The sequence below is a fragment of the Penicillium canariense genome (genome assembly GCF_028826845.1).
Source record: "Penicillium canariense strain IBT 26290 chromosome Unknown utg000006l_segment0_segment0, whole genome shotgun sequence".
NCBI classification, from domain to species: Eukaryota; Fungi; Ascomycota; class Eurotiomycetes; order Eurotiales; family Aspergillaceae; genus Penicillium; species Penicillium canariense.
Window position 1 is genome coordinate 2,711,769 of NW_026622733.1, and position 12,762 is coordinate 2,724,530.

At 49.7% G+C, this 12,762-nt stretch overlaps 6 protein-coding genes across 6 annotated transcripts; 1 reads left to right on the forward strand and 5 right to left on the reverse strand.

Moving 5' to 3' along the window:
* Positions 1-228: 228 nt before the first annotated feature.
* On the reverse strand, positions 229-426 carry N7482_008944 (general substrate transporter; the record flags this gene model as incomplete). The annotated part of the gene is made up of 1 exon (XM_056691068.1): positions 229-426. One exon carries the CDS (start codon positions 424-426, stop codon positions 229-231), a length of 198 nt encoding a protein of 65 aa, XP_056540833.1.
* A 617-nt stretch (positions 427-1,043) lies between these two features.
* On the reverse strand, positions 1,044-2,879 carry N7482_008945 (tubulin alpha chain; the record flags this gene model as incomplete). Its single annotated transcript, XM_056691069.1, has 7 exons — positions 1,044-1,513; positions 1,569-2,072; positions 2,129-2,200; positions 2,259-2,346; positions 2,409-2,562; positions 2,630-2,688; positions 2,868-2,879. 7 exons carry the CDS (start codon positions 2,877-2,879, stop codon positions 1,044-1,046), a joined length of 1,359 nt encoding a protein of 452 aa, XP_056540834.1.
* Positions 2,880-3,726: 847 nt separating this feature from the next.
* On the reverse strand, positions 3,727-4,592 carry N7482_008946 (uncharacterized protein; the record flags this gene model as incomplete). Its single annotated transcript, XM_056691070.1, has 2 exons — positions 3,727-4,274; positions 4,349-4,592. 2 exons carry the CDS (start codon positions 4,590-4,592, stop codon positions 3,727-3,729), a joined length of 792 nt encoding a protein of 263 aa, XP_056540835.1.
* Positions 4,593-5,296: 704 nt separating this feature from the next.
* On the reverse strand, positions 5,297-9,685 carry N7482_008947 (uncharacterized protein; the record flags this gene model as incomplete). The annotated part of the gene is made up of 13 exons (XM_056691071.1): positions 5,297-5,513; positions 5,557-6,060; positions 6,122-6,743; positions 6,805-6,869; positions 6,919-6,969; positions 7,044-7,115; positions 7,178-7,301; positions 7,354-7,861; positions 7,924-8,636; positions 8,692-8,925; positions 8,975-9,254; positions 9,331-9,569; positions 9,616-9,685. The coding sequence occupies 13 exons, from the start codon at positions 9,683-9,685 to the stop codon at positions 5,297-5,299; spliced, it is 3,699 nt and encodes a 1,232-aa protein (XP_056540836.1).
* Positions 9,686-9,968: 283 nt separating this feature from the next.
* Positions 9,969-10,435, forward strand: N7482_008948 (uncharacterized protein; the record flags this gene model as incomplete). Its single annotated transcript, XM_056691072.1, has 2 exons — positions 9,969-10,073; positions 10,292-10,435. The coding sequence occupies 2 exons, from the start codon at positions 9,969-9,971 to the stop codon at positions 10,433-10,435; spliced, it is 249 nt and encodes an 82-aa protein (XP_056540837.1).
* Positions 10,436-12,122: 1,687 nt separating this feature from the next.
* Positions 12,123-12,527, reverse strand: N7482_008949 (uncharacterized protein; the record flags this gene model as incomplete). The annotated part of the gene is made up of 1 exon (XM_056691073.1): positions 12,123-12,527. The coding sequence occupies one exon, from the start codon at positions 12,525-12,527 to the stop codon at positions 12,123-12,125; it is 405 nt and encodes a 134-aa protein (XP_056540838.1).
* Between the last annotated feature and the right edge of the window lie 235 nt (positions 12,528-12,762).

Consider the following 12,762-nt stretch of genomic DNA (forward strand, 5'->3'; position numbering starts at 1 on the left):
GAGAACAATCCCCGCTGTGCCATACGTCAAACGAGAATCCGGAGAACTATACTATGGCACGTACATATTCCCATCGTTTTGTTTATCTCTGGAGCGTGATGGCACTAGGTATTCGATCCATGATCTCGAAGAGTAAGTCCATCTGTTCAGCGTCTTACCCTTGGTCTCCGGGAGGAAGAAAAAGTAGCAAATCATGGCAACGACGTTCAACACGAAGAAGAAATGGAATTATTCGAAGCGAATATTCACATTCAAAGGAAGTCTCAACAAGGAGCACCCATCACCCAGCCACTGGGCAACAAGACCTCCCCAGCTCAACATCCATTGTAACAGACCAAACAGCATACCAAGCGTGGAGGCTTCAGCCATCTCACTAGCGTGCACTGGGACAGCGACAATGAGACGACCACAGACAAGTATCGCCATGTTGATCGAGTCTGCCTGCAGGGCGCATCCAGAAACGGAGACACATGCACCCGTAAAAACAGTGAGCTTTGGGCCCAGCCGATCACCGGTGAAGACATTAATGATGGTTCTAGAAATTGCAACCCCCTAGATTGGAATGCCGAGGCAACACCGCTAGTCGTATTACTAAAGTTCAAGTGGGATGCTATGCACATTGCGATGAAATGTAGCGCGGAAACTAGCGCGGCCTGCCACCTCCATCAGACAATACGCACGCTGCAGAAAAGACAGCGATATTGTGAGAGGTTGAGGGGGAAGTTGCAAATTTTTCGACGGCTTTAGGACCCGGATTAGCGGGTTTGGAGACAGAATGCCGTCATTGTAGCTTCAAATCTCAAAAATGCCATGGGAAGAGGGCACTATATCGGGTAAGGGCTTAAAGGAGAATAAACAGTCATTCACTTTGGATTTGGAGGATATAACAACAGAGTTAACCTATTGTCAAATACTATTCCTCTTAGCGATCCAAGGGCGGGAGAGCATGAATGAAAGGAGGTTTCGCGAAACGGAGAACGCAGAAAATTGCATTGACATGTGCGGTCATCAAGGCCAGTACTAGCAGGCTCGTCCATAGCGACTTAGTATTCCTGCTCGGGCTCATTTTCGGGCTCGCTCGAGTCGGCTACGATTTCCTCGTAGTCTTTCTCCAGGGCCGCGAGATTCTCACGAGCCTCGGAGAACTCACCTTCCTCCATACCTTCACCAACATACCAGTGCACAAACGCGCGCTTGGAATACATGAGATCGAACTTGTGGTCCAGGCGGCTCCAGGCTTCGGCGATGGCCGTGGTGTTCGAGAGCATGCTGACGGAACGGTCGACGGGAGCCAGCTCGCTATCGGGAACACGCATCGGCTTGTGGTAATTAATTCCCAGCTTGAAGCCGGTGGGGGACCAATCGACAAGGTGGAAGGTAGACTTGGCCTTAAGTGCGGCGGCGGCCTGGGTGCAGTCGCGGGGAACAACGTCGCCGCGGTACAGCATAGCGACAGCCATGTACTGGCCCTTAGTAGGGTCACAGACCACCATTTGGTTGTTGGGATCAAAGCCTAGACTCAGGTCAGTCTATCATTATTGTGCACCTGTGAGGGCGGGTGAGCATACACTGGAATGTGAGGTCCTGTACTCTGTGGCTCTCATGGGAGCTGCGATTGGTTGAGATGACCGGGGCATACGAGATCAGAGGGTAGTGAATACGTGGAAAGGGCACCAGATTGGTCTGGAATTCAGCCAGGTCCACATTGAGAGCCCCGTCAAAGCGCAGACTGGAGGTGATAGAGCTCACCACCTGGGCCACAAGGCGGTTTAAGTGCTCAAAGCCTGGGCGGGGGATGTCTAGATTACGGCGGCAGATATTGTACACGGCCTCGTTGTCGACGAGGAATGTACAGTCACAGTGCTCGATGGTGTGGTGGGTAGCAAGCACGGCGTTGTAGGGCTCCACGACGGCAGTCGAGACGCGGGGCGACGGGTACACGGAGAATTCCAGCTTGGCCTTCTTGGGAAACTGATGGGAGAGACTCTCTAGCAGCAGAGCACCGAACCCCGAGCCGGTACCGCCACCAAAGGAGTGGAAGATCAAAAAGCCCTGGAGGGACTCGCAGTTCTCTAGATCTCGGTCAGGGTTGAAGTTTAGAGCTCGGCTTGGGGGTCATCATGGTTACCAGTCACGCGATGGACACAGTCATTCACCTGCTCGAAGAGCTCCTTTCCAACAGTGTAGTGGCCCCGAGCATCTGAGTTATGTGAGCCTTCGATCGGTGCATCCCCATCTAGACTGTTACACGGACATACAGTTGTTGGCGGCATCCTCCTTGCCGCTGATCATCTGGTCGGGGTGGAAGAGCTCGCGGTATGAGCCAGTGCGGATCTCGTCAATGGGCTATCCCATATTTTATTAGCCATACGCCTCCTCTATCTCAGGGCATCTCCAGCGATTCATACGGAAGGTTCGAGGTCGACGAAGATGGAGCGGGGCACATATTTGCCTCCCCTAGTCTCTGTGAAGAAGGACTCGTAGGAACCGCTGGTGCCGATTTCGTCGGTGATGCTGGCATCACGATGGCCGTCGGCCTTGAGGCCATGCTCGAGGAGGTAACTTCGGGAGGAAAGCTGTTAGCTCATGCCGAGAGTCAACCCGCCTAACCAGCGCTGTGGGAACCTACAGCTCCCATGCGGCATTGCCTAGCTGGATACCAGCCTGGCCAATATGAAGATGGCAGACCTATTCAATTGAATATGTTCAGCATGTGAAACTGCATCCTTGGATCTGATTGCGATCGAGCCGCCTGCAGACCCAGGGTACCTCGTAGTGCATCGTATGGTTCACGGGAGGAGAACCGGTGGGGGTGACCATAGTATACACCAGCACAACGGGCGGGGTCAATCACACGGGCAACTTACCTCGCCTCGCATGATGGATGAGGACAGGTGAGAGCAGAACCACAGGTAAACAAGTGTAAATGGTCCAAGGGGTATGGATCGCAGCTAGGAAGTGGGTTTGGGGGAGGAGCGGAGCGTGGAAGAGTGTCCATGAGCGCCCCCTGATTCAGGCAACGTCAATGGCGGGTACCTGCCTCCAACTCCACCAAAACTGGCGGTCACCGCGGAACTACCTCACGGGCGCCCGTCTTGAACTGTAATGAAGTTGCTTAATCCCTCCAGACATTACCTAATCTACTTACATTCGGCCCTTCTGTTTCGTCAACCCAGTAAGCTACGTACTACAATCTCATATTCACCAATTCCCAGGTAGGCACTACGCATACATCCCGTGTTTATTGATGAAGTTTTCTACCCACATGTCCCAAAACGTTGATTATCAATTTCAGTTCCGTTTTGTAGTATGATCCACTTGCCGATCCGCGTCGAACAACCGCTTATCGCCACCCAACCTTATATTAAGTAAATGCGGGTGGCGGTAAAAGAAAGATGATCCTGCGTGACCATATCTTTTGGGTCTTGCTTTTGTCTTGCTTTTCTGTCGTGCTTTTCTTTCGTTCTGTGCAATTATGGTGTGAGTCGCCGGGTAAATTGCATTGAGCCGACGTTGAATCTGGGCAATGAATGACAGGATGGATAGAACCTGTGGGTTACCTAATCCCAGAACTAGGTATGTAAACTCTACTAGCATTTCTGCCTGATAACCATACCAGCTGATCGGTTCAAGCATAGGGTATAATATAAAGAGACAATGATAACAACGGTCTGATGGGTAATGCTGACGCAGAAAGTCTCCCTGCGCGTCAATCCATTCATGCACTTATCCATGTAGTTCGGAGCGATCTCGATCGTGTTTTGAGCCCACCAGCTCGAAGGGCTCACGCGGCGCCTCCCGGGTAGTTATTACTGGGCCCAAATAATGCCCATTTGCCGTCCAATTGGTGTCTTGGATGTGACTAGTGACGCAGGATCGACGTCGCATTCGAATGCAGAAATATACTAGAAGTGCCATAGCAAGTACCAGAGGCACGCCTAGGCCCGCACCCAATCCCGCCCCGAGGGCAATCGCTGAGCTGCTTGATGTACCCGAAGACGATTTCTCCGCGGCGGATGCCGAGGTATTTGCGGATGAAAGCGACGCGAGCGTAGCGGATGGTGAGCTGGAGGTCGCGCTCGATGATGCCGTGGACGAAGTTGACGAGAGACCATCCTGGGCGGCGGTCACATTCACACCAGAGTCTCCCTCCCACATCCATGTTTCCACATTTTGTTCGCAGGCAGTTTTGCCGTCGACGGCTTTACTGCACGTAAAGTTGCCTCTCGCGGTACCGGAGCATGTCAAGAGATTAGCCCACTGGTCTGTGATTGCTATAGAGAACAGATACACAGTTAGTTTGTCCGGAAAGAACAACTGAAGACAACACTAGAGATTTGTCCCTTACTGTCATAACATGCTCGAGGGCATTCGGCAATCGGCCACGATGTATCGGTGCAGGCACCGCGATATGCAACGTTGTATCTTGCAGCGTAACAGAACCCGTTTGAGAGACAAGCCTCGCCTTTGAGACAGCAGACCTTGCTATTAGGACAGGTAACGTAGTTTCCAGCAACACCGCCGTTGGGCCAATAACAGTTTGCCGTAGTTGATGGGATTAAAGCCAGAAGGAGAGGTATTATTGCGACCATTTGCGATCGAGGGCGCTGAGAACATGACATGGCTGGTATTTGAGGATTTCAATTCTTGCTTGTAGCAAAACTTGCGATATGAAGCGAAGTTCCCCCTTTTTGTATGCGCTTTCGCTCTCCGTTGGGTGGTGGTAATCGATTGGTGGCTAAGGTTCCTAGCGCCTAACAATGGGGCCAGGGATTTATCCGAGGGCGGCAGGCTGTTAGTCTGATGGATCCACCGACACCGAATCAGCGGACTTATACAAGCGCCGGCGAAATGTACGTGCATATGATAGTTGCTTTTGGATAACTTGTTTCTACTCTGGGATAGCCCCTGAGAATCCATGGGCGAATCTGTGACTGTCAAGACCCGCGTGACTTACCATGGAGGGGTAACTTACCGTTCGCAAGTGATACAAACATCACGCATGAGACCACATTCCCTACGTTTTAGTATGCAATTTTGTGTTGCTTATATGAACTCGAGATTTGTACAGTGGTAGTGCAAATGTTTCCTCAGTCTTCCCACCATCTATCCACACTATTTGTCACTGCAATGGCCGACGCATTCTGAAATCTTTCCATGGTCTCAAAGATATGGCGCTCTAGTACATACGATTTGGAACATGCTACATGCCCCACTTATAACCCGCCCTTCATGCTTTCCGCCCCCTCAGTTTGCCCTATCTTGCAACGTAACGCCACCACTTCATAGATACATCTTAGTGCCCTTTCGCCTGGTAAAAAGTCTGGAATTCTGAAGGCTTTGCCAGAAGCTCTTGAGGGCTACCATATTCAACGAGCCGACCGTGCTTCATCAGAGCAACTCGATCATATTGCTCGACATAGCGAAGTCGGTGCATGACCGAAATCACTGTCTGAGAAGTAAATTCCCGCTCAATAATAGCCTGCATAGTGGCCTCGGTTTCCCAATCCACACTAAATCATGACATGGTGCATGTTAGTACAGATGACTGGAAACTGCAGACTGAGAGGTAAAACTTGCCTGCTTGTAGCTTCATCTAGAACCAGGATTGGACTCTTCATGACCAACGCTCGTGCTAATGAAAGCAGCTGTCTCTCCCCCATGGACCAATCTGAGATTGATAGTGGCTGGTCCAACTCCCCGCCTCCGTGACCATTGGCGCAGACCTTCTTCCATAGACCGACAGCATTAAGGGCTTTGATAAGCTGTGTGTCGGAGACCGGGGTATGCTCCAGATCCCGGTCCAAATTGAATCGCAATGTTCCAGGCATGAAGAAGGGTTCTTGAGGCACCACATTGATTCTGGATCGTACTGTACTGCATGCTAGAGTGGATAGATCTACACCATCGACTGTAATGGTGCCTTCCCGCAAGTCGATCATTTGTAACAATCCGAGGATCAGGGATGTCTTACCGCTACCAGATGGGCCACAAACAGCAACTTTCTGACCTGACTGAATAGCAAGAGACAGCTCATTCAAGACAGGCGGAGATTTGCGGCTGAAGAATAGTTAGCTTATTTTGAAATGTAAGGAAAAGTACATTCACACGAACGACTCACCTATAGGAAGCTACGACGCGGTCGAAGACTAACTCCCCACGCCCCGGCCATTGGGTTGGAATAGGCGGTGTCTCCTCATGCTGCTGCTCTTCCGATGGAGTACTTTCCACAAAGTCCTGAATACGTGCCACCGCCCCAATGGAAGTTTCAAGAACTGTCCAGGACTTGATAAACTGCATGAGGTCCTGATTGAAGGCGAGAATCAGGTTGAGGGCAACACCAATAGAACCGACACTGAATTGGGCCCTGAAAGAGACCACCAGAGATACAAGGATGACGGCAAGTGCCATCACGATACAGTCTAGAACCAATTGAAGCCACTGTTGGATACAGAAGAGCATGTAAAATGGCTTTTGCGATTGGTTGAGGAGCCTCTGAAGCCGAGCTTGGAAAAGCGGTTGCCATCGCATTGCCCTAATGACCGTAATTCCCTGCATAGTTTCCATGAAGTGGGTGAAAAGTGGAGATTTGGCTTCGATATCCAGCAATCGCACTTGGCGAGAGGTTCGCAAGTAGTAACTTTGAACAAAGAACAGGATGATTCCAAGAGCGGGGACGGTTATGGCAAGGTATTTTCCCATGACGCAGAGGATAATGAGCTGAACAAAGCAGTTCGCCAAGGCTGGCAGGTAGAATAAGACCAACTGCGCTTGAGAATTTTCGACTGGAACAAAAAGACTTACAAATATTTGTATTAACGGCCTGAATTGGAAGATCCATGTCGATAAGCTCCAAGTCCTGGCTGAATCTATGAAGTGTTAATGACAGGCTCCTCGCCCTCCAGGGCCAACACTCACCGATTGATCGTCAAGCCTGTATCGGTCTTCTGGAAAAAGCTAAGAGGGGCACTGAAATTGTTCATAGATGTAAGCCTCCTTCAATTCTGATAGGTTAAATAATAAAATCGGTCATGGGGACATACTCCAGAGTAGTTTTGAGGAGGTGAGAATGCATATTTCGGCCGGTATTGTTAATAATGCGAACAAAAAGGGCCCTTTAGGTTTGGTCGCAGTTAGTGATTCTGAAAAGTAACACGAATAACAAGAGAAGAAATACCAGCATGAGAAGACAACACAAAATATTGACATGCCAACAAGTAACGCGTAAACCCCAATATACTTTCCAGGGCGCTGGTCCGGGTTTTGTTCATTCGCGCTTGACCATTGTTGGAGCCAGACAACTATTCAATCGTTAGAATACGACTGGCTAACAAGAATTGGGGGCTCACGGACTTGAGAATCTTTCTGTGAAGCCGCAGACAGCAGTAGACGTGATCATGGAGACCATAAGTGCCCATCCCGCAGATTGAAAATAATACGAATACACGGACCATTTTCCATCTCGACGTGTTTTTTTCAGCTCAACAGCCTCTTCATTAACGTTGCTCTTTATCTCGGTAAGTTGAGGTAGAGGCTCCTGGCTTCCGGCCACTGGGGCTTGCTCAATGGGTGAATCATCACTATCATGGCTAAGAAGGCCCTGTGGCAATTTGGAATGAATTTCCTCGTAGGGTCCAATGGCAGATATCTTCCCAGTCTCTAGAACGATAACTTTATCAGCAAATGGCAGCAGGCGATGGTTGTGTGTTGCGAGCATGACGGTTCTTCCGGATTCTCGGAAGTGTCCATTTGGTGCCATCAGGCGAGTTGAAATGGCAGCGATAGACTTCGTGTCGAGGCCACTGAATACATCGTCGAGGACCAACGTGGGCGCTCGTGAGTAAACCGCCCGAGCCAGGGACTACAAGATGTCAGTAACCTGAATAGAATGGCCTTATGATTAGCCGTCGCCAAAATACTAACAATCCTCTGTTTCTGACCACCACTCAGCGTGATACCCGAACTCCCGGCTTTAGAAAGATCACCACCGACAATGTTCTCCAAGTCGACTTCCAATGCACAAGCCCAGATAACAAAATTGTACCACTTTGGATCATAAGTAGCTGGACCCAGAATGTTTTGACGAATGGTATCATTCATGATCCATGGTGTCTGGGGACAATACGCCACGCTCGTTGGATACGGTGACATTGACCCATTCTTCAATGCTGTTTCACCTAGGGAGCTTTCCAACAGTGTACTCTTACCACTACCAACGGGCCCGATGATCACAATGATTTCTCCTCTTTGAATCGCAAAGCTCAGATTATGCAGCACAAGAGGTCCATCTTGGGTCCATGAAAAGCTGGCATTTTGGAACTCAATCTCCGAGGCGAAAGATGGATTTGAGAATGCGTTTGAGGACAGCTCTACTGCCTCTCCGGCGATTGGAGACTCGTCCGAGGTGTCCATAGGTGCCTTGGTACAATATTTCTCGATTCGGCTAAAGCAAGAGACGGACTCCCAAAGTGATGGAAGTGTTTGAATGAAAATGACCAGTGGGTCTGTCATCAGTGAGATTAACGAGAGGGAAGTGAACATGCGGTTTGTCAAAATCGACTGGCCGCCCCGGGCTGCCTGAACAATCGCATATATGGCAAAAGTAGCAAACGGTGCAAATGACACGGGCATATTAGCTATAGAATGAAGTTGATCAGTTTACTGACTCCTCTGAGGAAACGGAAGACATACATAACGCTATCTGCCAGATTAGCAAGACACGGAACTTTTGTGACACTTGCAATTCGACCTGGCGTAGGCTAGACACGGAAGCATAAAGCTTTTCGCCGAGACCAAGCATCTTCACAGATTTCATATCGTGCAACATGCTGGACGTTGTGGTCAGGCGTGTCTGAACTCGCTCGATCCAACGTTTCTGAGCCGTGCCGGACTTTTTTGAAACCGGAATCGTCGCCAGCACGACAACTGGAATAATGTCAGCACGGGTTCCGACAACTTCTCCAGGTGTTCATACAGATGGAAATGAGTGCAGGAATCAAGCAAGCCACACCCAATTGCCGGGCTAGAAGAAAGAGGCCAATGGAAACATCTACAGGTCCTGCCCACGCTTCGTGAATACTCCAAAAGTGCTTGACGATTCGTTCCACATCGGTGCCCATGAGCGTGATAGCTGATTCTGATTTGAAATCACCCCTTTGGAGCTTATTCGTTTGCTTATAGATTAATGAGATGAGGCCGGCTCGGATGGTGGTATTGAAACGGAATGTCTGGCGCCAATAGACGGCGGTCGATATCTAGATCGGAAGTTTAGTCCCGGATGTGGAAACCTTGGTACTGTGAAAGAGCAGCCTGGGAATCAGAGCAACCTACAGCCATTCCGAGATATGTCAATACAAACGCGCCCACCAAGGAAGGTCCGTAATACTTGTTTTCTGCTGTCGAGGAATCACTGATGAAGTTCAGTGTCGCCGAGATAAGAAAAGGTTGGCAAAACTTGAAGGCCGTCAAACACAGTCGAGGCACCACTGCACTCACAAACGGCCAAAGATATGCACGGAAAGTTACATGAATTAATTTGTGCTTTTGAGCATGCTTGCCTGTAACCCGTGCTTTAGCCAAAGGCCCGTCACTTCAGTTGCAGAGAAAAAAACATACTCTTTGACCATGTGTTGACTAGTCGTCTTTCTGCCGACTCTCCTTGGAGCGCGCGGTCCACCTCAGGCATATCATGGATTGCGAGGATTGTAGAGAATCCACTTTGAAACAGCGGGAGGACCCAAGTGAAAAAACTCCGGACCCAAAAGCTAGACGTGTACTCTTTGCTAGGTTGTCGATACGCTAGGTGCAGAAGTTGAGTTTTGTGGATCGACTCCAAGCACAATACACACAAGGTACCGATAGTAACCAATGTCCAAAGTATAGCTTGTGTTTGAACGATTGGAGAAAGAAGCCACAAGGTTCGCGCCCGCGGCAGTGCAAGAATGCTAGCAATGAAGAAATAAAGCACCATGGTGTCGGACGGTCGAACCGAGCGCTGGTCTTCTAGCCATGAGAGCAATGCGGCTGAAGCAACGGTGAAAATCTGCAACACACTAGCTGCTAAGGAGGCGTTCGTATGCAAGATGGGAGCTTGGAGCTGGAATGCTAGATGGAGAACATGAAGGACTAGCAAAATGGCGAGGGTGGTCTGGTTCATCGAATTAGCCTTGCAATATTTATGCTTATGGTTTCAAAATAACTGCTCTACCAATTTCCATGTCGCAAGTGTATGCGAAGTGACTTTGATGGGCGCGCGGATCAGCAATAAGAGTCGGCATGTTGCTAACACTAGGAAAACGCCAGCGAGGAGAACTCCGAATATTGCATCTTCAAAGAGCAGGCTAAAGTCAAACGCACGACAGTCGACGAGAACTCGTGGTCCAAATATATTGTCACTACCCCGCGGACACGACATGGTCACAGCGTTGGTGAATGAATACTCCAAGAACCAAGAAATTCAGCCGCACAGCGGCCTCAAATATCATTTCAATCCGCAAGGAAGGGTATTCCCGACCATGAGGGGCTCTGCAACTCCGAGCTCCGACGGGACCCCGAGTCAGGCAGCCGGTAATAGCATAACTCGCTCGATTTGGTGTGGCGTCTCCTTATCTTACGGGAAGGGGGAGAACACCAATTGGGTGCTATACCGAAGTAGGCCTGGCGCCGGGGCCAGGAGGCTCTCACAGATGACTGATGATGAGTTATTGCCGAGATAGCGCGGCGGAACCGTTCGGGCATCGAGTATCTATTAAGTTGCCTGATCCTGCAGCTCAGAGACCCGAATTCCGACTCTGAGTCACGTTTGGGCGGTAGAGAAAAAAAATAAGATGCCTAGATTTCATGACTCTCCGCAGTTAGTATAGCCAGATAAGCTACCCCCAACCGATTTATCCCCATCCTAGAGATTGGATTCTTTTGTTGTGTGGCATCGCATACTCTAAGCTTTGTACCAGAGGTACATCCCCTGTCTCGGTAAGGAGAATGGTATGATGTAAATAACTGGAAGACGTCAAAACAATACAAGGGCTTCCAATTGCACCGTGTCCAGCGTGCAGCTGACAGCGTCATCTCAAATAATTAGACGTCCTTTGCAAATCCCCTCGGTCGCCAATCAAGGTTTCGATCAGCATGATCATGGAGAAATCATAGACTCGGAGCTTTAATCGATAGGCGGGATATGAGGTTTGAAAATGGAATGAAACATGTGTCAACACATTCATCTAGATCTTGCCTAATATCATGGACTAACTAGACTCGGTATCATTGGCAGTGGAATGGTGCAAGCCATTTGAGTATGGTCTATAGCGAACCAAGCTTTCGGTAATTGACAGTTAAAATTCGGATGACCTTTGAAATACTATCCTAGTGCTATGGAGGTTACTCATGATGAAGATAGTTCAGCTGTTATTAAAAATACCTGACACGGTTACTTGCAAATACGAGGATATATGGCCGGTCACATCTATCTATGTACCTAAAGCAATATACAGCAGGTAAGGGGCTTCAACCTAGAACGAAACGAATCAATTCTTCAGCCGATTTCCATGTTTCGTCTGTCGACCGAGGCTGGTCATTCATTTATAAGGGACAACCAGGCAAAGGCAAGCTTGCCTGTAGGACAAGAATTCCCAACTACAAAATGCTTGTGAATGCTAAGCGGCGACCGGAGACGCATCAGACGACCGGTCAGCTAGTGGCAACCGCACGCTTAGAGGTCGAATGGATATACAATAAGCCAGCATAATTGGACGACCTAATTCAACTGGAAACAACCAGGGAACAAGTGCGGGGAAACATGGCGGTCAAACGCCTTCCCGAGGAACGATCCACCCACACATCCATAGGGTCGTGTAGATCACCCGCTCCTTTACCCTTTCCACCGTCTCTCCGTGCAAGTGCAGAGTTCAGAGTTCAGGGATAGAGTTAATACCCTATGCTGCTCTGCTCCCAACTATATTAATTCGCTTCAGCCCCCTTCTCGTGCGACTCCGCTATCGCCACTCAAACCTAAACTTAACCCCGAGCAACTTCATCATGCATACACAAAGGGCAGTCGCTCTTCTCATGCTCAGCTGCCAGCTTGCTGCCGCCAGCACTAGCACCGAGAGCTCCTGTGGCGATTGTCAAGTCGGATATACATGCATAGGCGGCGTGTGCGTCTTGGACACGACGATATTGACTGGCAATCCGCTGCCGAATATCACGTCTGAGAATCCTGGCGGGCCGATCATGACCACGGGGGTGTCGGCCACGACAGAGACCGCGACCACGGGCGGGGCGCAGACAACTAGCGCTTCGGCAGGTAGTACTTCGTCTAGCACAGGCGGAGGCACTCTATCGAACACTGCGACTAGCTCATCTTCCACGCCTTCGATGACTTCACAGCCGGCGTCTACGTCCTCGCCCGCTTCATCTTCCGCCACCGGTGTGGCAACATCGATATCTTCCGGAACGGCCCGTTCGCTATCCCTAGAGTGGGACTCCTGGGTGCCGTGGGTGTTTGGGTGCGCTATTGCGCTGCCTCTCATGGCATAAAGATCGGGTATGAAATCAGAGGGATGGATTGCACCAGTTTATATATGTAAGGGCGAGGTTGTGGAACTAAGAGAATGCAGACATACCATCACTAGGTATATGACTAGGATTGGAAATATCCAGGAAAGGTTGATCGCACGTCAACGGCATTCGCTACCCTGAGCCGAGTGCTGCTGCCCTTAGAACAAAAATTGAGAGAGAGATAGGTTAGAGAGAAAGCCTAATAAG